The sequence below is a fragment of the Lineus longissimus genome, chromosome 3 (assembly GCF_910592395.1).
Source record: "Lineus longissimus chromosome 3, tnLinLong1.2, whole genome shotgun sequence".
In the NCBI taxonomy this organism is placed as follows: domain Eukaryota; kingdom Metazoa; phylum Nemertea; class Pilidiophora; order Heteronemertea; family Lineidae; genus Lineus; species Lineus longissimus.
In genome coordinates this window covers 24,357,383-24,383,471 of record NC_088310.1, presented here as the reverse complement: position 1 = coordinate 24,383,471, position 26,089 = coordinate 24,357,383, and the positions used below count along the sequence as shown (strand labels likewise).

The window sequence follows — 26,089 nt, the reverse complement described above, 5'->3', positions numbered from 1 at the left end:
CAATGATAATTGCTTTTTGGAATAACCAGTCGCACCATGGACGTTAACGCAGTTTTTGGTCGGGTTTACGTGGTGATCAAATCACTAGGGATATCAACAACTTGACCACCAATTTGGGTAATTGGATCGGAAGGATTGAACACCGGAACGATGAAATTAAATCTCCGTTTCGGTGCGTAAGTCGAAATTTCAAAGCCGTTTATTTAATGTTTGTAGTCACAAGCGTGACGTAAAGTGCACGTTATTTCAAAATCAGGTGATCAAAAATTATTTATGGCTTCGAAGCCATTAAAACAGGAAATGAATTACAGGTCACGCTGACGACTTTATTAGTTTTAGGATTGATGATAGGGAAGTAACATCTCGTGTGAGTGTTCTCTCAAGCCCTTTGAGAGATGCAGGCGAACGTAGCTTGCGTAATCCCGCTAACTTATCCCGCGATGGCTGGTAATAAGCTAAAGCTAATAATCCTTCGAAGCGATGATTATATCGCGATGGCGTGTAATATAAAGTTAAAAATGGTTTTGAAAAATAGCATTGCCTTCTGACTTGACGTGCTGTAAAAATTACATGTTTCTCCGAATTCTCCGTTTTTTTCCCTCACTCAATAGTTGTGTTTTCTGTCAAAAACTCCTCACCATTTGCTTCGTCTGTTTTAAAAAATCCGATCTCCGGAAATGAAATCGATACCTAGCTTTCCGCTAATATGAATAAAAATGAATGAACCGTCGTCATATCAATCACTTTTCGGTCACCTAACACAGATTCTTTGATGATGGTAGTAACCGATGTCCTTATTTGTCACATTTTTCTGCGTTGAGTAGTCATCTGATCTGATACGCCAGAGTAAAATATGATTAATCTGCCACGAGTTTGGTAATTATGCGACTAATTTCCCAGTTGACCATTTAACTGATTAAGATTGATCGATAGTTAGTACCAAATCAAAAGCAAAAAGCAACGTTTGACGGATTATAATTTATGCAACTGATTTAATGTACATGTATAGGTATGATTTGAATATTTTAAAGATATTTTTATAAACATGCTCAAGCAACAAGGTTGAGAATATTAAGTTTCAGAAGTGTCATGAAATTTGAGACACAAAATACATTAAAAGTGAATTTAATTGGTGTTTTATCTATTCAGTATCTATTTCACTTTAAATTTTTCAAAATACGGAAATTATAAAATTTCGCTGTTCTGCATGAACCAAAGAGCTAAAAATATCAGTTCAATAAATTATTCAAACGGGTGATATATCGTTACCGTTTTCAATATGCTAAGTAAATATACAAGTCCATTTTGCTTATTTCTGGAAGACGTTGTCCCCGAAAAAAATACAACTCACGAACTCAGACAAAAAGTTAGTTATTAGTAATTAGACCCCTGCTTTATTGGAGCCAGGAGCTTACTGCAGCATTGTTGGAATGTGTGGTCGGCCGGTTAGAAAAACTGAAAAACTACCGGTTAATGCCAGGCGCCGGGGAACTTCTTTAGAATATCCGGATCGTGATTCAATTTTAGAAAGTTGATAAACTTTGACAGCCATTATCCACGAGTAAAAAACAATGGCTTCAAAAGATTCGTAGTGCTTTTTATATATTCTGATCCCGTGTCCGTTCTTTCGAGGAAATGCCTACGCGTGGGCGAACTTACAGTGATTACGCGTGGGCAACCACCCGCCCCCATGTCCCATAGGAAAATTGAAAATGCATTTCGGACGTTAACAACTTGTATATGCGTTATATTGGACGTCAGATTGATATTGACTAAAGTTGTCTTTCTACATATCGGTGAGGACACGGAGACCCAATCAATGCCTCTGACATTACTAAGCTTCACTTAGAAATGGGGAGTTCATGCGCTTCGTCCTGGCTGTGAAAAGAACTCTCAATGGGTCCATCCACCCACCCGGGCACGGCTTGGGCTTAGGATGCAATAAACCACAAGTTGCGACAATCTCATTTTTTGAATCAAACTGCCATTTGTGCATTACCGGTATGGCCGGAAGTCGTTAGACACATGAAACGGATACAAAACAAGCTGTCTTGATCTATCGTTTTTGCGGTTTGGAGAAATGGAGACTGAAAAGCTACCGAATCCCGGTAAATTTAATTGAACCTGTCAGCCTATATCAGGCTTAAGGGAAAATAATACAAAATCATGACTATCTGGAATTGGTAAACAGAAATCTTAATGTTAACAGGTTTAGGACGTTTGGCACTACACGATTTTTTCCCAAAAGGGTTGCTCGATGGTTGACAGTATCCCTAGTTATTCAAGAAGGTATTTAGGATTACATGACCGACTAAATAAATCAATACTTTGCAATCCATGAAGTTCTTATGCCGATTTATTGGCGTGGTTCGTTAGTCATAAAGTCTCCTCCTCTAAGATGACTTTGGGACTGAAGCAAAAAGCGCATAAATCGGTATGAAAGTTAACTGAGTTAAGCGTGAATTCCCATCCATCCTTATGAACACTCAATTCGTCAGCATCTTTCGCAATGCATTCTAAACTGACAACATGCATGTTTGTACGTCACTATTTTATACACGAATGAACGACATCACCATAGGGAGGGGAACACAAGAAAACACACAACCTGAATCTCACACAATATCAGTTCGACGTGAAATAAATTTCTGCCCGAGGAGAATAAATTTAAACGTTCTTCTGGAGAACATCTATCCACCATTTTGAAAGAAGCTAAAAGTTTAAAGGAACCAATCATCTCATTAAGGACTTGGTTTCGGGCACTTACTGGCCATGTTATCTACGTTCCGTATAAGAATGTATGCGTAAAGCAGTTGAGAGAACACTTTCGTGTCAGTGTTGGTATGATAAGGAGGGTATCCGTTGTCCTTTTTGAGGCAAATGGTAAGCTATACGCATTGAAATGCCAGTAAACAGAAGTTAATATTGCCGCAACTATTTAAGCGACCCTTTTCAGTAAGTTTTGAATGATGATACAAAGGAAATGAGCAAAAAACAGCAATATCTGGGTAGATATCGACCTACCTCCATTTGGACCTAGTCTTTTCGCCGCCTGTTGCTTGTGATGGCGCTGGTCTATTAATTTGGCTAGGTCTATTTTCATCGCGGCTGCACTTGCCACAACCACCACCACCAGGAGAACGCCTTGTTCCCACACCTTCATAGCTCTGACCTGCAATTAGAGGAAGGCATAGGTTCTAAGTTTTTTTCAATCAAATTAAATGGAATAAAAAATTACACTAATCTGTACAATTTCTAAAATATTCAACTGCCCATTTCCTGTCTCTCTCAATTCTACGCAACCTGAAATACAAAATACGCCCTATTTTCATGAATACTTTGCGAGTTTTTTCCGAAATTGCAAAATTCCTTTTGATCATTTCCTACTTGTGATCTCAAAAGGTATTCGTCAGTGGGTTTCAAATTGATAGAAAATAATAGTGTACTACTACTATATCAAGAAGCTGGGCCTGACCAGGCCGTTCTTTAATTGCTGTACGTCTGTTTGATACAAAAGCATGTTAAGCTATCTTTCAACGTTTCCAATGAGGGGGAAATTTAAAACGAAAACATTCAAAAACATTTTACCGGACAGACTGCCGTCACCTACATGACATTGATGATGGACCGGCATCTGGACAATCACGAGGTTCCATCTAGTATTCTAAAACTATTCTTGAATCGTTTAGAACGGTAGTACAAATGTGGTTACTGTGAGATAACCTCTTGAACTTAACGAGAGGTCATCACGATAAAACCGTTATTCGATGTTGGATTGCACACAGTTCTAACTACATATTGTATCAATCATAACATGCAAAGGTCGCCTTGCTCCTATAAAATATCACTAAAAAAAGATATACAGGTATCCCTACAAATTGGTTGTTTTACATCTATATTGTTTCAAAATTAAAATAGAACTGTAAAATTGAAATGACATTATTTTCTGTTGTGGGTCACAGCTTATTTCACACGAAATAGCATTATTTCCAAAAATGACATAAGTTTTTTTCATTGATCGAAGACCGAGGATTCACGAAACAGACAAAAGTATCCACTTGCTCATTCCAACCAATTCAAAAAGACCAATTTGGATAGACACTGGCCGAGTTTTCGATAATAAATTGTTCTGTGGTCAGACGCACTATCAACTTTGTGTACATTTTTAAGTTATTAGTTTGAAACTATGGACGCGCAAAAAAATTCGAGATTCGAGAAACAGCCCGATGGCTATTTGCGACTGTTAGAAGAATATTTCAATGACAATTACATGTAACTCACTGGTGACTTTCATTGTCAAATAAGATATTCATCATTAACTCACACGCGACAATCATCATACAAATCAACTAGACTAACTACTCACGTTATCAATTATGTTTCCCGCCTCTTCCAGAAAGTTTAAAATCCAGATATAACTTGAACTACTAAAAGTGCTTCACAATGTATGCCGATGTGATCTCACAGGATAGGCGCACAACTGACTACGTGCTAAAAATGATGGAATGGTTACTGCCCGGCCTGAAATTATCGGTTGCGCTGCCTCCACAAACCGCTGCCGTCTGTTCAATTATTGAAGCTCACGGGTCGATACTCGCGCGAACTCAAGAACCGATTGGCTACGATCAGCAACAATTGCATTAGATTAATCGCAGGATCCGCGGCTGCCCCGAGAACGCAGATTCGCGACGCCCAACTCAGTTTCTTATTCCTTACCTTTAACAGAATACTTTCGCTCCTCACCTATCAACTGAGTACACTCCTGAACTGTAAGGGCTAATTTCTCGGCGATGATTTGAATAAATACGCTGATCTGAAACGTGTGGGTTGACTTTTTCTCCCCCCCCCCCTCCAGCAACTCGCGAGTGATCGTGATAGATTCCCCCGCCTGGCTAACATGGCTAATCCCGCTTCCATGCCAATCAGGAACGGGCGCGTTGACGCAATTAGTTTAAACAGTGTTTTCAGGCAATATTGAAGAAATATTGAGGCGATACTGTGTGTCATCTTTCGTCTTTTTCTTCAATAATAACGATCAAAGACAATATTCATTGCCACAAGTCTAGAGACTCTTCTTCAGTCTTGCATAATGAAATCATGTCAATGCGAGGAGATATCATAGCCACTTGTGTTAAACACATTTTGGACCAGATATTAACAGTGGCCATCAGGGGAAATCATCTTGCAACACACGCGCTTTATTGATACATCTGAAGACTGACAGACATTAGGAAGCTGGCTAGCCACTGGGCCAATGAGTTAGCCACGACACTGCGTCAATGCGGAGTTTTATGAGGAATGTAAGGAAATTTAGCCGTTTAGCACTTACAGGAGACTTCGTTTATTGTGATCACCCACGTCTAGATTTATCAGACGGAAACTTTATTCATTTGCCTGCACCAATAGGATGAAAATACACCCACTGTACTCTTTTTTTCGAGAGGTCGTTGTTATACCTTAATTACATCAACATATTGTAGCCAAGCTTCAAACAAGCAGTACATGTACGCCTAATGAATACGAAGCTGTTATTACATATATGATATCTGAATTTTTTTAAACTTCTGTTTGGGATACCCTTATACACTCATATTTGTAGTGGACACTCACTAGTAATGTAATTTAGCTGGAAACCTTAAGCAGCGAAATTTGATATATCACGTCAAATTGTAGAATGGACGATTAGTCATTATTCATTGTTTGTTTTATTTGCTTGAAAATGCCTTGCTATGTTCCTATAGTCTGGGACATTGGACCACTTCTCCACTAACGAAACAAATATAAACAAATACCAGCAGCTGACAGCACAGCGTTGTTCGTTCTGTGACACTTGAAGATTGCATCAGTCGTGAGAATCCACAGCTTTCTGCGTCGAACTTTCAAACTGTGCCAATATCGCATTTGTAAACAGCCTTTTTTACCCACGGACAAGAATTAATTCTGAACGACATGTCCCTCGAAAATGCACATGCCTTGACGCATGAATATTTCAGGTCACGATTTTATTTCAGTTCTTTCAAATTACTTTTTATGTTCCCCAACGTGCCAGCGCTATAGTGCGGCTTCCCCAGGCTAGTGCTAGTAGTGCGGCTTCTGCCACGTAATGGCAATGAAACTACCGACTGCCAAAAATGTTCTCAAGGCGATCGCCCATAGATTGACGAAGGCCGCACATTTGTGTGTGTTGTATTTGCAAACACATCGTAAATAAACTACAGAAATCATGTCGTGTAATGGATCGCGTGAAAGATTTTTGTGTATAAATATTGATGAATTTCCTGTCAATAAATCTGTCTTTGGAACAATTTTCGCCACTTTGATCTCGTTTACTTTAAGCAGAAGGAAGTCTTACGAAACACATTTTTAAAATTGATAAATTATACATTGCGTGAACAAAGCGATTTTGGATAGCTTGATACGGAAAGCACGACCAAAATGACCATCATGTTACCATACAGGGTGGTCCTAAAACGGGACAATAAGCATACTTCCCTCACGAGTGTCAGTGGATGAAGTCGATTATGTTCAGCAAACACGACAAAGTAGGCCGAATTCGGCCTAAACTTTCGATGGGATGATCATGGTCCCCTGATAAATTATGATCTACATGTAGAACAGCATTTCTCATTCAAACTCTACTCACTAGTACAAACTGATTTAAATTATTTATCGAAATAATGCTGCTTGTTGGAAAAGTCGATGAGTAATGGACAGCCTAGTGACTGTGTATATAAACAAGAGTCACAACATTAATTTTGGGATCGTCTCGTTAAAGTAAGGGGACATGTCGAGAGCAATTTCATAACTGACTAACTATTTTCTTGAACTCGTAAGGTTGCCAACCGTTAGAGTCATGTTGTAGATGTTTTTATGAAATGGCTTGTTTCCATAATTTATTCAGAAATCGCTGACCGTGAAACTTATAGCTATGTCCGAAAAAGGTGGTTAACGTCCGTCAATATAACGTTTTTAAGATAAACATGCGCCTTGAACTATCAGTGTTTATGTAGATGCTATACATGTATACTAAATTCAGAGGTACAAAATGAAATCACTCCCCCCCCCCCCCCCAACTCCAATAGCCATAATCATGTTGCATACGTACTAAACATGCTAATAGAAGGGTCACTTATTTTACGCTCGCGCCCCAGTGCACACTCATACGCCAAAATACATGTCGTCTGCGATTACGCAAGCCCTTTGTGACTCGAACACAATCGCGTTGAATGGAAACCTCCCCACCGTGGTAATCCACTCTTGTTGATGACGTAATGCGCGCGATAAGCCCTCGCGCAATGCATGTATTCAATGTCGGTTCCTGGCTTGAGCATTGAGAGTGAACACACGTTTGTGTGGTTGTTCCAATGATTTCTGCAGGACGGTATGCATTTACACGAATTTCCCAATTTTGTGTATATTTTGGTCAGATGATCTCCTGGCGAATCTTAATGATATATTGGGCATGTTGAGTGCTCTCAGATAGATATGGTGTATTATGTTGAAGGACAAGTGAGATTTTATGGTATACCGCTTGTGTGACAGGTGATACAACATAGGGTAGGCATGTCATGTATTTTAGGTTCTTTGCGAATTTGTTCGCGTTTAAAGTTCTCTTCTGTGCGACGATAGAATAGGTTTGCTGCTTCGGACAGGATATCACTATTTGTGACATGCCCTCCAGTTTTAATCGATTCCAGATGAAAAGTGGTGTTTGGGCTAGAATTAGACTGTTGTAGTATAATTGGTGAAAGTCAAGTTGGTTGTAAAGTATAGAATGAATTGAACGTAAGTATACCATACCATTTGAAAAGTAGGTTTGAAGTGATCAAACTGTCAATTTATGTCATGCAGGTAGTTATAATTTAATGCGTTACAAGAGTCAATTCCATAGAAATAGCAACTTTTATCCACTGTCTGGTTTTGAGACGACCCCAAACACTACGTTGTCCTGCAATGCAATAAAAGCAAATTAAGTGAACTAAAGCAAATATGATTTCGTATACAGATCCCCAACGCCAAGATGATTAATGGCTTCCATACTCGTTCATTAACGTTTATTTGACCGTTGAACCATCAACCGTGATAGACATGTAGTTAGCATGGGCACTTGCGTCAATGGTTAATTTCATCAGACATAGCTAGCCATATTGAAGCCATTTTGAAGTTGAAGCAAGTAAGCTACATGTACTCTTACAGCGCAAACTCTTCTGTCGATCTGCCCTTTCAGATACATAGCCAAAAATGATCATATGTTTGGACCCAGACAGCTCTCTGGATTGAAAATACTATGGATGCTTCCCGTGAATTTTGTATGGCATGATAAACACTACCCTCCCCGTCCTCCCACATACTCCCGCCTCTCACTCGTTTCAAAAGTGTGTGGAAGTAGATGTACGACCAAACGCCTTGTCTGGCTCATTCGAATGACTGAGTAGAATGGTCAAAATAAGCGTCGTTGTGCGTTCGAAATGAGGGATTTGAAAAACTGGGACGATTCACCTGCATTGCTCTTGAGCACCCACTACATGTCCTGTCAACAAAACACGAACAAACAATGACCTGGCATGTGTCAGCAAGAAGTGTCACGTTTGACATTTGAAGGGCATACAATCCTTCCCAGTTGCATCCTCACTGGCTGAGAAGGTTTTTTTACAATCTATTACATTTTCCATGATTATCATGATGAATAATGACAAATTTCATGTAACGCTTTTCACTGTTGAGGTCTGTATCTAAGAGCGACTTGCACCATCAATCCCAGTTTTCTCTAGCCCTAGCATTGGAACAGTCAGCAGAAATCAAATCATAGGTTGTGAAATCTGGCTTTGGGAGATGACACATTGCGGCAATCTCCCAAACGCCTGAAGACCATTGTTAACTATAAGGATGAGTCGTATCCCCCTCTAGATGGATTTGATTAGCATAGTCGTCCTCTGGGTATGACCAGCACTTCGTGTGGCAAATTGTATTCATAAGTAATAGAAATCACCACTTTTTATCATATCGTTCCACTTATCATTTTCCGTGGGCGATGGTGGGGTAGAAAGGTACCACCTTCAGGTACCTAAACTGCTTTTACCATTAGCTATTACTATTTCTTCAGGAATAGAATGATGCATACTCCTCCGCGATAATAGTGACTAATCGGGCTAGCATTTCGGCTGATTTTTTAACAAAGTGTGACGTTAACTATCCACCACAATCCGTTAACAATTTTTATTTTTTATTTTTACTGAATTCCCCATTCATCGCGTTTTCATGCTTTCTGTTGTATGTGACAGTGCATGTACAGATTCATGAAAATGTTAATGTTATTGAAACTATTGTGTTTCAAGTCATCTTGACCCGTTATGTAACACCAGTAAGACATATCATCATTTGCATGTTCATTGTCATGTTTGAACATCTTATTCTAAGTTTGCTGCAAAATAATTTTGAAAGAGTTAGGAAATTAATGAGTTTTTTCCATTTTTCTCAAAAGTAGAAAATAAGACTTGGGCAATTATTTTATTACGGTGACGATACATTACTCCCACTTAAATACGCTATTGAGTGTAGAACTGTCACCTAATTCTGAAACAAGTTCACCACCATGCCCTTCTACTTCACCTCCACTACCATCCATCAACGATTCATAGCCATTTGATGACAACATTGGGACAACTAAACAAGTTCTATGTAAAGAAAGAATGAATTATTCCTGAATAGACATTGAAGGATCAGCAATCGAAAAGCGCTCGATGAATACTTGAGCATTTGCTTAGCTGCGAATATGATATGTTAGTAAAAAGACGAAGTTAACACAAAGACTGGCTATAAGTGAACACTGGGGGAAGATACCGAGGTCGCAATCGGCCTCATCTCGAAAAGTTGTATTCACCATTTGAAGGCAGTTAAATTCAAGGGTGGCTTTGATCGAACACTTGCAATTTTGTTGATACGAATCGGATAAAAGAGGAGTCAAAGCGGTTAAACTCAGACATCCTTCTACATTGCAAAACAACTGCACAACTGTACATGGGGCAACCTCCCAGCTGACACATATCTTAACTCAACATTTCTCAATATTCTTAATTGGAATCTTGTTAAACGGAACCAGACAAATCTATTAGATTTATCGATCAAATTCAAACCTTGATGTGTGTGTGTATAAAACATCATCGAAAATGCCAACAGAGTTAATTGATTAATTGATTAAATACATTAATCACTGCGGATCATTTGCACCCTTGTATTCGATGATGTGTCGCTATTTTTGCGATAGTAATAATTGCTAATTATTTCCCTTGATAACTTTCTCTTGAAAATTGACCCTGTTCATATCGCCACTCAATCACCCAATTCTACAAGCCGGTGTAACAGTCCCAAGACAGAGAGTCCCGAGTACAATATTCAAAAATCCAATTGGTCATTTCCACACAATGTTAGCCAGCTACTCTCTCTATGGCTGATGTATCGATGCTAGTCAAGCATTGCTACGTTCTATAGAGCATCATGTCTTATTTTTAAAAAGCTCATTAGCCGTACCTTCGAAGCATTGATCCATAGCCACACCTCCCCGTCACGCCATGGATCAAGCCGGGCACAAAAGAGACAAGAAGTCGCTGTAGTGTTCTTCATAATCAACTTTCGTCCAGAGACTGGGTGACGGGACTTCGATTGGTGACCCAATCCTCCAACGATGCTATCATTGCAATTCAATTACGAAATGAAAGCTCTAGAAGAGGCAATGCATCATATTGTATTGGAATAACACACTGGGCTCTCCGGATAGTAATATAGTAATGCCACAGTGGTGTAGGCTGGGTAATGGAGGAATGGCAAAATGATGGTCGTAACGTGAGAAGCATACGGATCCTCATGCGTTTGACATACGTAGCACAGTTGTTTTCTAGTATATTTTTCAGACAGTCAGCGATGAAACTTCATACATGTAGGTTGCGAGACCCGTTTTGTTATACACATAATGTTGAGTTGGGTCAGCGTTGTCCAGAGATGCAGCGAGATGTAGCGATATAACAACATCTTGACGATCAAGATGAATTTCGTTCATGGAATCCATCTTGAAATGTGGTTATTTCCACGTGCCTTTCTGATTTTGAAACTAATTTCATCACATCAATGTTTCATTTCGAAAGTAAAATGTTGCAAAAACTTGGGGACGCCGTAGGGGGAACACCTACACCAATTAAGCACGCCTCGGCCAAGAGAAACGCACATTGGTGCATTTCAAATGAAATCCGCCATAAGTAGCGGGCAATGAAGAACGAGAGTAGCACGTGCATTATTTAACAGCAGAGCATCTAATTCAATCTTTATTCGTTATTTATAGATGAGTCATTGAACGGGTGGGTTGCGTCGAAGTGGAGGAGCCATTTGCATGTTTCTCTTTTTCTCCGGATATTGATATCCCGTTGAGATTTCATTAAAAAGAGTGGTGAAATGGACAAGGTTAATTTGACCTGTTTTGAAAACCGTACAACGGTTGTCATCGTTAGTCACTCATGTCATAGGTTCCATTTCACGACCGGTGTAGCAAGATATATCGTCCTCATGGATAACAGGTCCCACAAATCTTATTCATGATGAGCATATAGCTGTAGAAAACAGGAGAATGGTCAGATACAACCTGTCATCATCTAGAAAACATTGGCCTTAACATGGGTTTATTCCCAAGAAGCCCAACAACCAATTCCTGATTATCAAAAGGAATCATGTAGTCTCCTCTGTCGTGAAATGTCTCCATTTCGGGTGAGGCAACTAACTTTGTCGGCGAGGTAGAAAAAGCGTTGATCTATATTCCAATCTATATTCCACAGGTTGTCTTTAATCCCAGTAGGAATGATACCAGGCTACGTCTGTATGGAGACAATTCACTTTGAGGTGTTCACGATATTTAGATAGAAATTTCAAAGACTATTATGCTGGATGGCAATCAGAATGAACTCCGTGAGGCGAATGGTAAGAGCGAATATCATTGCCGCGTCATCTCAAAGCACCTCGCTCTGCAAACAACTCGTAGAAGATTTCTAGACTGGTTTATGGAAATTTCTACATGACCAACAACCATTTTTACAGTACATGTAGTTAGCTGCATACTACGCTTAGGAAACTGTCTACGAGATTGTGTGGCAAACCACCAAATTAATTCAATGATATGCTATCACCTTTACCAGAAATTATTATTCACAGAGAAGGATCTTTTGAAATTTAAATCGTCAGAGTTTCTAAGTTGGATGGAATAGACCCTTCACTAGTTCGCAGTTGACGTGTGTGCAATTTCACTCTTCGCATTCAGAAGGAAAGCAGATACAAACGTGAAGTACAATGCCTGAGGAAATCGCAGGTCGAATTTTACATTCTTTATGGTTGTCCTACTCAGTCACGCCCAACACGTCATCATTGTTACAGCCAGTTGTTGTTCTAGCTGTATACTTTATTCCGTTGGCAAGATTGCTCTTGGTCTTGACAATCTTCCGCCGAATGAAGGAACCAGGTGTTCTTTTTACATGACTGCCGCCAAGATATGTTCTTATTTCCCTCGTTACAATCAGTTTGTTCCTTCTGGTCCGCAAGGTACCATGTAAGGTCCAGTGCGCTATCTCATTATGAGTTGATAAATCTGTACCATGCATGTTAGCAAGTCAGCCATAGGGCTCATTTGGACCCTGATAACCTCAGCCTAAGAACTGCTCGACTTATGAACAGGAATAAAAGGAAAAACTCGCGTCATATAACTGGAAATCACATGTTTTCGAAATTGTGATTTGAAAACTTATTTTTCCCGACCAGTGCTCTGCTAACCATAGAATGAAATTGAGGTGTTCTTATTGCTACACAGTGCGGACACTCTAATTCGCAACTGTTACCGTAGAGGAATGTGTTGGAACTTTGGCGGTGTAAATCCTTTTTAAGGAACGTCCACATGAAAACCGAAGATGGAAGAAACAAATTAATTCTAACCATCCATTCCGATTTGGCACAAAAGGGGGTCGGTGCCTGAAGGTTTCTATAAGTGGCTGCTACAGTCTAGGTTTTCCACACTGGTAAAAATTGATATGCCAGTTAAATTGCCTGTAGAAAAATGCCTACTCCTTTGATTTACGAAAGTAACGAGTAACGAAGGTAAAGTTGAATCGAGCTGACCAGAATGGTAAACTGTTTATCCACGATTTCCTCCATGCTCCTTGAATATTTAAGATCTTGTAAGATGCGACTGTCTAACCCTTAGCCTCACAGACAACTAAGTCGAAATGAGATTGCTAAAATATTAGATTAGCGTGTCGAATTACCAGATAATGAATTGACCGAACCGAGAGTGCTACACAGGGCATGGATAAACCACAGCCAAAGCTATTGTAACCATTGTCAGGGCTGGGGTAATGAAGAGTGATGAAAGAAAGCTAAATGACAAGTATCTCGAAAACCGACTGAGCACAGCAACTTGACTCCAAGAGTGTTTACCATGGAGGGCCGGCTGAATTCATCTACAGTATTTGCAAACTTGGAAATCCAATTAGAAAATAATAGTGGGTGAGTGATTATAATCGTATAAAAACGGTAGCCCAAGATGTTATGGTCACAACAAGGCCTTCATAAAAACTCCTCCGGACTTCAAACAAAAATTACATTTCACAACTCGGGAAGTCTTTGGTAGTATGGCCTATCTGTCAAGAAATTCGCTTGATGATCATGTCACTTCGTTTCAAGCCATATATATTTTTGATTCAGACCTCGTAGCCTGCAACTTCAAAAAAGGTAAAAGAGATTGTGGTCTGTTTGAGTTGCTTCTTTGAATTGAGGAAGAAATGCGGTAGCATAATCCGTTTAGGCGAAACGGATTGACCGGTCGTGACGAAGGCAGTCAAAAGATGTAATGCACCATTCGATGGTTGCATTCAGGACATCATAAAGAGTCCAGTTCTTTAACTTCGCATCAAGAAATGAGTAGAGTATACATGTATGTGTACATTATGTACATGTAGATAGTATATCAATGAAGTATATACAGTGCGATTCATAAAACTGCATGTAGCTGCAATAAAAAATCTTATCCTGTGAAATTCATGCGACTAACTGGTGATTAGTTTGCTGCACAGGATCATGTTGGCCCAAACGAGATAACCCTACTCAATGTGAACCGGTGTCTGGGTAATAGTCTGTAGCGAAACGTATTTTGGAACAGCGTATAGACATTCGAGGAACGGGGCGTGTCATGAAATGCACTGTACCGTCATCTCACAACATGACCTACTTTGCGTGCAATGAAACGTATTTCGTGCAGCGCAGAGGACACATGTTTCATAGATTCTTATAAGGTAAGACCATTTCAATCTGCTTTCGGTAAGATACTTTTATCGTCAGAAGTAATGATCAAATAATACAGCGGTACATGATAGCTACTCAGCTGCATAGGTCTACTTGTAAGTGTACGCCTACAACACTGGCTCTTCATGATCCGTGTGGTCGGTGAATTTCATGTCAACCTGCAGTTTTAGTGAAGGGTTTCTCTGTGTGGCGCTATTGAGCTCAGGCCTACGCTGCGCATATTCATAGCTAGAATTTATAGCTAGTTGTAGCCATGTACAGGCCCACTCTATTTACTTTCTGTGTAATTTTTCTCCGATACTATCTAATATTTTTGTTCCCAGCTTTCGATACATACTTGAACCCTCATTTATATTAAAATATAGATTGACACTGAAATGCATCGCGAGAAGTTGTCACTTTTGCTCCAGAAAAATTAATGACAGCGCAACCGCCCATTGGAGTAGTCTATTATATACTATGCAATGTATATAACGAAGGGGTTGGGGGGGGGGGGGTAGACAGTCGCTTTAAAATTGTGTTTACAATGAAAGCCGTGCGGCGGCGCGGCTATCTTTTTTCAAACATGGCGTTGGTTCATTTTGAAGATGCATTTCAGCTTTGACTTATTCGATTGACAGCCGATTCCCGCAGGAAATAAAATTGAAATTGAGTGACACACTTGGGAAATTCTATAATGAGTTGCATGTTATTAGTCGTTAGTTGCTGCCCAACTGAACAATCTAACTCATTGAATTTAAGGATTAATCAATCATTTAATCAATCAACAATAAGTGATCGGATACATGATGCTTGGTATTGGAAAACGTCTTTTCAAAATGAGGCGCTAAAAGGTATACTAGTACAACTGATGTGATGGAAAATATGTTTTTTCAGTCTTTCACTTCATTGTAATGTGTCTCAACGGCCTATAAAACATCCTAATCAAGTCTATACATGTTTAAATGTTTAGCCTTGGGCAAGTCGACAGGGCAAGTGTTACCCCTTCCCGTCCCTCAAATATTTTCGCCGTAATCCCTATTTTGCTCCATCGATCGGTCGTTGTGCAATCATAAAGGTCGTTGAAGTAGGAAGAGGGTAAGGTCTAAGGCCGGGGATTTTGTTTTGCTGAAAATCTCTCGCTAAATGTCAGAACATGGTAAAAAAACTTGAATAACAAAATGCCTCTCTGAAATGTCTTTACATTTTCATCAGGCTTTGGATTAAGTCGTTCCTTTTTCCTTTTTACATATTATCATACAATCCCCCATGGAATCTACTCTTTGCTTCTATCTCAATTCAAATGTCGCTGCGAAAGTGAAAACAGTTATTTTTAGAAATATCTAAACCATCACTGCAAGACTTTCGCAGTATGGCATTGCAGAATCGCGATAAGATGTCCTCGAAGCATAGTTAGCACTAATGGTTACTCATCTTTTGTATAGAACATCCCTACAGTTGTTGACATGGATCAAAACCCTTGAAGAGCTTGACACAATGCGTTGGTTTATATCCTCCATTCAGTTAACTGCAACTTGTCAGTATCTCAATTTTCCAACAGCAACGATATCTCCTATGATTAATAAAGGTCCTATTAGGCGTCAAGACTTATTAATGGCGAATCCCTGGTGATTTGCACACAACTGTTTCTTACCTACATAAAGTACTTAGTAGTCGGGGTGTCACGTTGACCTTGAAATTTGCCCTGAATTGATTTACTCGCCCCAGAAGCAACGACAGTATTAGCTACTAGCAAGTTGGGAATTGAATGCGTAAGGCGGCCCGTTTGTGTAAAAAGTGTACATTGTGTCCCACTAGCAATTTTGTACACGAAAGTGGCCGCATTGTAGGCACTGGTTATACACGCCAGCGTAGTGCATTTTTACATAATCGGAAGATATCGAATTCATTTTTTTCAACTTTTCCTTGAACTGATGAACATGGCCGTTCCTCGTCTAGGATAATGTTATGGACACTTCTTTAACCAGAGTGTTGCGAAACTAATAATCAAGCTTACCCTTTGTATACTCGGAACAACTGCCTGGTTGTTCAAATTAAAGACATTTGTTGCGATGAGAAAGTATACATTTAGGCACTATATGGGGCAAAACACGCCTTCACCCTCAAATTTTCACATTGATTCGCCTTGTCCCATTTCCCTTGAGGGAGTAAGGTCGCGAGTGGACGTATAGGAAATACCTCGACGCATCAAAAATGAATAGGAATAAAAAAGAAAAAGGTTTAGTATTCGAACAGCGAGTTTGGAAATGTAGTTAATAGTCAATTCACTTCAGTGCCTTTTTTCGTTTCGTTTGACATAGAGTTTAAAAAGCACACAAACGCTCATGCAACCGCCATTACGTGAGAAATATGAGGAGGCTGCAGAATTGGTACCGAAGGATGCCTTTCAGGCCCAACCCCGAGGGTGCCCCATCCGCTATTGGATGGACTCGAATAACAATACTGAATTAATGTGCCAAGATTAAGTTTCCAGTTAATTGACCAGCCGATCACGATCCTCTCAGAAGTGTCCTCCCAGCGGGAGTATCCTAAAAAGCCTATCTTTGTGGTGGTTGATTGATGGGGGAATGTGCAACTTCTTTGCCCCCTCCGGGCCTCCCGATAGAGCTCCGGCATGACATAAATCTTTCACCAATAGTCTATCATCTCCTTTACAAATATGCGAGGAATACGAAAAGCATTCTGATAAAGTGATTGTGGACACGGTATCTGAATCAAAACAACTGGACTTTTGTTTTCAGGTTATCGTCCTTTTTGGTGAAATTTTCGAGTTGATGTCACGCAGGCCTGCCTGACTATGAACAGAAAGGTCAAACTAGCCCAATAGATTGGTAATTTCCGTTATGGCCGCTATCTCCCCAATTCCTAGGTGAGTGATTCAGCAGCCCAGGTAAGTGATTCAGCAGCTCAGGTAAGTGATTCAGCAGCAATAAGCAAACGTTAATAGGAGGCCTCTATCTTAAATTTAAATGAAATAATTGACTGTAAATGTAGGCTTTTGGCTCATCGGTACGGTGAATCTATATGACAGCGCAGTGTCCGTCGTCCGTGGTGGTCGTCGTCGTCCGTCGTATCCCATTGCAAAAACAGTAGCACGTTTCTTAACCGCTAAGGCTATGGACTCAAAACTTTGTATGCATGACCCCCTAGGTCAGATTACCTTTAACAAAGAATTTCGGTCCGGTCTGATTCTTGACTTGACCACCAGGGGGCCAAAACTGAAAACATAAATAGTGTAATATTTCACTTATTAGTGATTTGTTTTTGATGAAATTTTTATGGTAGGTACTCCTAGCAAGGATATATCACATATCATACGTGTTTTTGATTTGACCTACTTTTCAAGCTCACATAGGTCAAAAGGCATAAATTTGCCGTTTGAGTGTAACTGTGGCACGTTTCTTAACTGGTAGGGCTATGAGCTTGGAAGTTTTTATGCATGACCCCCCTAGGTCTGCTGACCTCTGACAGCCAGATTTGGTCTGATCTGATTCTTGACTTTGCCACCAGGGGGCCAAAACTGAAAACACAAAAAGTGTGTTATTTCACTTATTAGTGATTTGTTTTTGGTGGAATTTTTATGGTTGGTAATCCTAGCCAGGATACATCACATATCGTAGAGGTTTTCGATTTGACCTATTTTTCAAGGTCATAGAGGTCAAATGGCGTAAATTGGCAGTTTGAGCGCAACTGTGACGCGTTTCGTAACTGCTAGGGCTATGGACTTGAAACTTTGTACACAAGGCCCCTAGGTCAGGTTACCTCTGACACTGAATTTTGGTCTGATCTGCTTCTCGACTTGGACACCAGGGGGCAAAAAGTGAAAACCTAGAAATGTGATATCTCGCTCATAAGTGATTCGTATTCGATCAAGTTGTTATGGTTGGTACTCCCAGCAAGGATGCATTACATATTATACAGGTTTTTGATTTGACCTACTTTTCAAGGTCAAAGAGGTCAAATGCCGTGAATTTGCTGTTTGGCGGCCTAACTATGGCATGTTTCTTAACTGCAGTGACATATGAAGTGCCCTATGATTAGGATAAAGATACTAGTAGTACCTCAGAGTCTTCCTCGGTCATATCTCAAGAAACATTCATTGTCAATTAAGTCGTTACCTAAATACCTGTGAGCACAATGGCCCCTGGTCGTTTCATTCAATTACAACGTCCTGAATGGCAAAGTCGTTTTTAGTCTCTGACTTCATCGTTACGACTTTATCGAATTTTACGCACTATCACGTTTTACGCTGATGCTAAATTTCATTTGCATTTTATTGTAACTTATAAATTAAGTTATCGCCGTAATCGACACAAAAATACAATTAGAACACGTTTTGATATCAAGTTACAAACTGCCTAATGGTTGCAATGATGTTTTTTTTGATTGTCAGTTGCTTGTTTTATGAACTGAGTTTATTAGGCGTATGTATGTGCATTGCAATGCGAGTGCACTGCGGGTACGTATACAAGCCGTGCGGGGTATTCGTAGTTTCCCTGTCATGATACTAGCATAGACCACATACATGTAAAACGCACTATGTATGTGCTTCCGAGTGTTTCTCACGCTGCAAGAGGGATTTCCGTGTGACACTTTTTTTTCAGAGATGTATTTTTTTGATGCAAGAGAGAGAAATAACTGGCATTATTCCTCATATGACGCCATGGACGCCAATGATGACCCTTTATCCAATCAAAGACAAATGGCAAAAAACATATGATTACACATTTCAAAACTGCACTTGAGTGAGTGCATGAGCATTTATTCAAGAATAATCTATCCAAAGGTAGTCAACATAGAAAGAGTTCTGTGTCAGTAAAAGCTTATTTCACCTATTTCATGCTAGATATAAAACCAAACCAATCCCATTTACCTATATAAGCTTTGATTGATTCTCAAATGTAGACTGAGACTCAAACACAGATTGAGAGGCGGTTTTAATCTTTTTATTGATCACCATTTCTTAAGCTGTCAAAAGTTGCAAAGTTAAAGACACGATTGACATTCCTGTGTTCAGGCTACGGCACGGATACCCGCTAGACCTTTTTCCTCGAGCTTATAACGCGGCAAAGTGACTGCGCGAATGAGTCCCGTCACGGCGCAAAGCTTTTATCGAGAAGCTGTCTTTCAGCTCAAATCCAAACCATCGATTGAACCATACTTAAGAATTTCAAAGCGAAGTAGCTCGTGAAATGTACAAGCCCCCATCTGGTATTTCCCAACCCCAATCTTCAGCTGCCTATTATGCGGAAGTGATGTCTGTATGTGGCTTCTTGTTTTTTTCTTTGCTCAAATTGGTTCAATAGGAATATCGCTTTCCTTAGAACGTCAACTATTCTATTGGCGACAAGTGCCGATTTCCCAGGCAATCGTGGTGACAAAGAACCAATGAACGATTTTTTGGTTTCACTGTTTTTGTTGATAATCCAATGCGAAGGCACAAGTGCACAATGATTCATTACATCTACCCACACCTCTTACGTGCATTTCTGCACAAATATGGGTTGTCCCCAAAAAGTACATCCCAAATCCAACAGAATAACTGTGAAAGCTACGCTACAAAGGCGGATTGTAGTATATACGTCCACAGTTATATTCACAATTCATAATTTTCTCTATTTTCTTTGGGATTCAATCTATATCATGATAATAAGCAGACGGACTTAATAAGCTTATCAATATTCAGAATAGTATTTTTCCTGGGAAAATGAGAAAATAAATTGATGGGCAATTCAGCGGAAGACACGCACGGTAGAACAAACTATAAGATTGGACCAATCACGATTTGAGTCATAAACTACGATCAATTTTGGTTGCTGTTGTAATTTAGATGTAAGAGTAAGAGAAAGGATAGTTTCCCGTTCACGGCTATACGGAACTGAGGCCTACTCTAAAATTACATGTCGTAATTGTGTTTGTAAAGTGTGTAACGACACGTTTTATGTACACTTTGTGTTTTTGCTTCTTTCATTCAAGGATATTGTATTGTATCACGAATTTTAGAAAACAAATAATTATGAATATGTACAAATACATTTTTTAGTCGAAGATACATTGTGTAAAATTAGGATTCATTATCATATTCGAAGATAAAGCACAGGTTCCTATTTTACTGCAAACTGAATTTTGTGAACATTGCTTCGTATTTGGTTTAATACACGACCAATTAGTGTACATTGCACATTAACACTACACACTCATAGTGTACGACCGCTGCTGCTTTGCACTGTAACCATACCACTATGCCCAATTCAATCAGTCTTACTCATATAAAAAGGAATGAATGCAATGGTTAATCATGACAAACAGCCAGCGGATACTGATGCTGTCGTACTAAGGATCACCAATCTGGACGCCCTAAACCTCTCATAGGATTACTGTTATGAGCAAGCGTGACTATGCATTAGAATGAGGTATTGCTCAGCCGTACACTACGTCATAAAATGTATAATATCGTCTTAATGTACGGTATATATCACATATAACTTTATGAATCTGGCTTGTTTTTCTTGTTGGTTGGGTACTGGTCCTCTGAATTATTGAAGTCGCATGTGCAGTCACGGAGGGGAAGAGTGTCTGCACCAGAACACACATGATGAAGGATCGGGCTATGGTTACATGACCTATCAAGATATCTCATGAGAACGAATTGAAGATGCCCGACAACAAAACAGAGATGATTTCTGTAATCCTGTGTGCATTCATGCGTTCGTGTGTTGAAGATTTTTATACTATCCGTTACGTTAACTGAAGATGTGTTTTCTTTCAATACTGCCTTACTTCTTTCTACTCAATTGAAATTAGTTTCACCAATTTGCCGCAGCGGGTCAATAATGGAAAAGTCCCTACATGCCAAGCTGAATTAGGAAAACTGCCATCTTCGCTAAAACAGGGATTAGATGAATTATGCATGCAAATTAGACACATTGAATCTATAACATGATAAATTCGAGATTGCTAATATTAATGCACCCATTGGCTCTTTGGACTAAAGGAACGATCGCTTTGGGCAAGAAATCTGAGAAGTTGGTGATTCATTTCCCTTCTAGACAATTTGCATTGAGAAAAAAAATTGAATTATCGAACAAGATAGGAATGTATGCAGCACTGCACACATGATACCGGGATTATTCAGTGGATAACATGTAAGATGTATGCCTACACGTATAAGGCTTTTCTCGATTGGTTGTTTCTATTCAACACACTATCCGATCATGACCAATCAGAAGATTGTCTGATATAACTGCCTTTGCTAGCTGACTTGCCTTTACTTCCATCTAAATTTCAAACAAATTTCAGAATTGAAATTCCCCGAAGCAGTCATACACCAGACAATGTCGAAATGAATGTCGACAGTGTACCAATTAGAAAGTCGCTGCTTTCAAGTATAGGAATTATCATGTGTGGCGTCACAATGACGCTGAAACCTCCAAATAATAAAGACCGAACATAGTTCACATTCCCTGGAGTAATCTCAAAATTTCAAAGCTAAAGAAAGTGTTGGATTGAAATTTCGCTTCATCGAACCGAAGTCGGTCCATAATGAATGTGAAGGTTAAAATAAAGAGTAACTAAAACGTGAAAGGGGCATTGCTTAACAATTTTTGGAATGGTAGACCCGTGAGGTACAAAAATTACAAAGCCTAAATTAATTGAAGCTGATGATCTTTACAAACTCACATCAAAAAAGTCCAACAGCTTAACATCAGCTAGAGTAACTCGACCATAGGTTCAACATCCTGAATCCAGGATATTGAAAAAACTTTCAAACTGGTGTCTCCGTCATTGGGACATGGTAAACAATGTGCAACAATGCAAACTGTTGCCGTTGTCATGGCTCCTTGTCATGGAATACAGGCACAGGCACAACAAACAATCATGACATATAGGACGAATGATTAATTCACTAAGTCTCTGCTTAATTAGCTCTGATTAGATCGTCCCATTATTCTACTCCAATAGTGTCTTGTTTGCGGTTGAAGATGTGCGCAGGAGGCAATTTCAATTATAAAATATAAGGCATGGTCTCCGTCGATAGCAACTACAGAGTAGTTATTAGCCAAGTCTCTATTTTTCTGAAAATGATGAACAAATCTTCATTCTTAGGGTAAGAAATTACCATAGGATCATTTTACAATCACGAAGTCAAGTAGGCGTCGAGTGCACTCTACAAATTTAATTTGAGCAAATACTGAAAAATCACATGACGACTTTCGAAGTACGCAACGAAAAATGTAGCTGAAGGCTTTACGATTTTCGACATTCCCGCTGATACATTATCACCAGGATTTTTTGCAAAGTTAAAATCAAAGTCTTTTGGAGCTTTCAGTGACTGGGCCATGATGTAAGTGAGCAAATAATGTGAAGCGCTTTGAGCGACTGAAACCAGTTGGATTTAGCGCTATGTAAGTCTCGTGATTATTATTATCATTAATGTAAGCGTATCACTTTAACCTGCAAACAATGTGGCCCGGAAGGGATTCGCACCCACAACCTCTCGATAAGCAGTCCGGTACCTTGCCATGGCGCCATGGTATCGTTTTGGAGTGTTTCCCTTCATTGTTTCGAAACACTGAAAGACAGATTGACACATTTTCTCTCTTTCTCTCTATTGGAAAGGTATGGTCTCAGTGCACCAGATGCATCAGTAGAACCAGAAGCAATAACAGTAGCAATAGAGAGATTGGTACATCAACTCGATTAAATGTTTTTCCTAAAATAAACAGTAAATGATATAGCGGAATTATTTTTCTCATTTAAACGAACAGTCTGCTTCCTTTCGAACTGAAGACTAGATTGTTCCAATCCTGTTGGGATTCATGATGATTAAGGCACAAGGTAATTGGGTTTGGCTCATTTGTTAACACCTAAAGAGAAAACGATTTCTCGCCGTCGGTCGAAAGGGAATGAGTTAGAGGAACGTTTTAGGAGTGCCTTCTGAGTTAATCAGCCTTTTCCAGTAGTTTGAGATTTATTGGCAATAAGTCGTGTGCAATACCATGGCAAATACATCAGTAAGTTCGAAAGAATAAAGAAATTACCGCAATCAATAGTGTCAAAGCCGCAATTTTGCTCTATGTATTTGTAGTGAAATTGCCCAGCGTGAGTATTTTTGGTAAGATTCAGTTTTTTTGAAGCTTGATGTTTCAGATTATCTGTTGCAAAAACGGTTCATTTGTTCAATAAGCTGTTAACGCCAATACATACATGAACAATTATATTGCTTTCGTTTTGCTTCATGCACTTCTGCCGTCATTGCTGATAATCGCCATCCTTGACAAACACTGTGGCAGCGTTTCATTTTTTCGATCACCTTTACATCATGATTTTTCACACTTCTAATTTTTAGGACAATATTTATTGTAGGTAACAACTTAAATCTTGATCTGCATCAATGTTTTTCTTTAACCAACTGGTTCTTTGATCTATCAATAAAAAAAAAAACATGCTGAAAGGGCAACAAGGGTTGTGATTCTAACACAGAATACGCTGGTCACAGGCATTAACGGACTGGTGAAAATCTATGGTCGAAAAATTGAAGGGATAAAAGTCTGTGGCCCGAACATATATATTCATTTGAATAAACGAGATCCAAAACGAAAACGGGATCCAAAACGATAACGGGATCCAAAACGATAACGGTATCATAGCGGAGTCCAAAACCAAAGCGGAGTCCAAAACCAAAGCGGAGTCCAAAACGAAAGCGGTATCTGTCGTGTCAAGTTTCCACTTATAGGCCGAAGACAGTTTACTTGTGCACCTCTGGCTAAGACGGAGCTGGTAACAACGCTCACGCCATTTTTCTCTCATGTTAAACTTATTTGTCCCTGAATCTTTGTAATAATGCCTAGATATAATGCTACTTGTCTATGTACCGTCTACTCAGGGGGACGTCGATACAGATTTAAACCATCATCATCATCATTGTCATATATAAAGTTTAGAGATGCGTACGAATCAGTCGTTAGTTTTTCTTTTGAGTGCGAGGACGGATGGTGTCGTGGGACCACGACAGTATCCAAAACCAAAGCGGTATTCAAAAGCAAAACGGTATCCAAAAGGAAAACGTGATCCAAAGGGAATATGATATCCAAAACGAAAACATGATCCAAAACGAAAACGGGATCCAAAACGAATACAGGATCAAAAACGAAAACGGGATCCAAAACGAATACGGGATCAAAAACGAAAACAAGATCCAAAATGAATACGGGATCAAACGAAAACGGATCCAAATCGAAAACGGGATCCAAAACGAAAACAAGATCCAAAACGAATTCGGGATCCAAAACGAAAACGGGATCCAAAACGAAAAACGAGATCCAAAACGAAAACGGGATCATAGCGGAGTCCAAAACCAAAGTGGAGTCCTATGCTAAAGTGGTATCCAAAACGAAAGCGGTATCCAAAACGAAAGCGGTATCTGTCGTGTCCAGTTTCCACTTATAGGCCGAAGACAGTTTACTTGTGCACCTCCGGCTAAGACGGAGCTGGTAACAACGCTCACGCCATTTTTCTCTCATGTTAAACAGATAGGATTGCCTTGGCTTGCGGTTGCAGACGCTTGAGGATCACCTTCAGCAAGATCTTACTCGGGTGGCTTATCAGGCTGATGGTCCGGTAGTTGTTGCATTTACGTAGATTTCCTTTCTTTGGTATAGGAATGACGATGGATGTTGTTCAGTCCTTAGGCCAATTCCCGGTCCTAAACACTTGGTTGCTTATCCTAGTATATGCCTTGATCACCGTTTCTCCACCGCTTGCAAGGAGCTCTGTAGGGATGTTATCAATTCCCGGTGACTTGCCAAGCTTCAGACTCTTCAGAGCTGCTTCGACTTCGCTCTCCAGGATTTCGGGGTCTGGATCAACCTGTTCTGTCGTCTTGTCCTTGAGCTCTTGGAGAACCTCCTGCTCGGCTGTAATTTGGTAATTGTACAACTCAGAGCAGTACTCATGCCATCTCTTTGTGATGTCAGGTTTCTCTGCCAGAAGGTTGCCATCGGCATCGTCAATGCACGTCAGTCGGCGCTGTTTCTGCTGGGTGAGCTCTTTAACTGTGTCAATCATAGGCCACCTTGGCGTTGTTTGCACGTAGGCTGGACTCTATGTGGTCACACTTGCTTTGGATTCAGCTCCCCTTGGCCTTGCTGACTGCTTTTTTGACTTCCTTGTTGACGGTACGGTAAGCGTCGCCGTCCTGGGATGAGTTGAACCTGGATTTTTGGCTCACCGTTAGGGGAGTCTATACGATAGCCCTGTGTCCGTCGTCGTCGTCGTCGTCGTCGTCGTCGTCGTCGTCGTCGTCGTCGTCGTCGTCGTCGTCGTCGTCGTCGTCGTCGTCGTCCGTCGTCGTCCGTATCCTGTGTGGCACGTTTCTTAACCGCTTGTGCTATGAACTTGAAACTTTGTACACATGACCCCCTAGGTCAGAGGTACTCTGACACTGAATTTCGGTCCGGTCTGGTTCATGACTTGGCCACCAGGGGGCCAACACTTAAAACATAAAAAGTGTGATATGTCTCTTATTAATGATCCGTTTTCAATAAAAAATTTATGGTAGGTAGTCCTAGTAAGGATACATCACATATCATAGGGGTTTTTGATTTGACCTACTTTTCAAGGTCACAGAGGTCAAATGGTGTAAATTGGCCGTCAGGCCGTAACTATGGCAGGTTTCTTAACTGCAATGACTATTGATCCAAAATTTGGTACACATTTACCCCTCAGTCAGGTGATCTTAGGGACTGAAGTTTGGTCCAAT

The 26,089-nt window shown here is 40.0% G+C and overlaps 2 protein-coding genes across 5 annotated transcripts in view; both read right to left on the bottom strand.

Moving 5' to 3' along the window:
• Window positions 1–26,089, bottom strand: part of LOC135484321 (neuropeptide prohormone-4-like) — a 123,750-nt gene that overhangs the window by 33,607 nt on the left and 64,054 nt on the right. The window contains exons 1-2 of one of the 4 annotated variants that reach the window (XM_064765674.1): window positions 4,717–4,835; window positions 3,025–3,172 (exon numbers count right to left, since the gene is read on the bottom strand). In XM_064765674.1, coding sequence (XP_064621744.1) covers window positions 3,025–3,163 — 139 coding nt within the window. In that variant the 5' untranslated portion in view covers window positions 3,164–3,172; window positions 4,717–4,835. Of the gene's footprint in view, window positions 1–3,024; window positions 3,173–4,366; window positions 4,623–4,716; window positions 4,836–26,089 lie in introns of those variants that run through there. The other 3 variants (XM_064765671.1, XM_064765675.1, XM_064765672.1) reach the window with 3 other exon arrangements.
• Window positions 25,009–25,395, bottom strand: LOC135484871 (uncharacterized). Its single transcript, XM_064766565.1, has one exon. The coding sequence runs from the start codon at window positions 25,393–25,395 to the stop codon at window positions 25,009–25,011; it is 387 nt and encodes a 128-aa protein (XP_064622635.1).

What these genes read in the sequence shown, in the direction of transcription:
- LOC135484871 (XM_064766565.1), bottom strand. Translation starts at nt 25,395, where the DNA reads ATGATTGACACAGTTAAAGAGCTCACCCAGCAGAAACAGCGCCGACTG.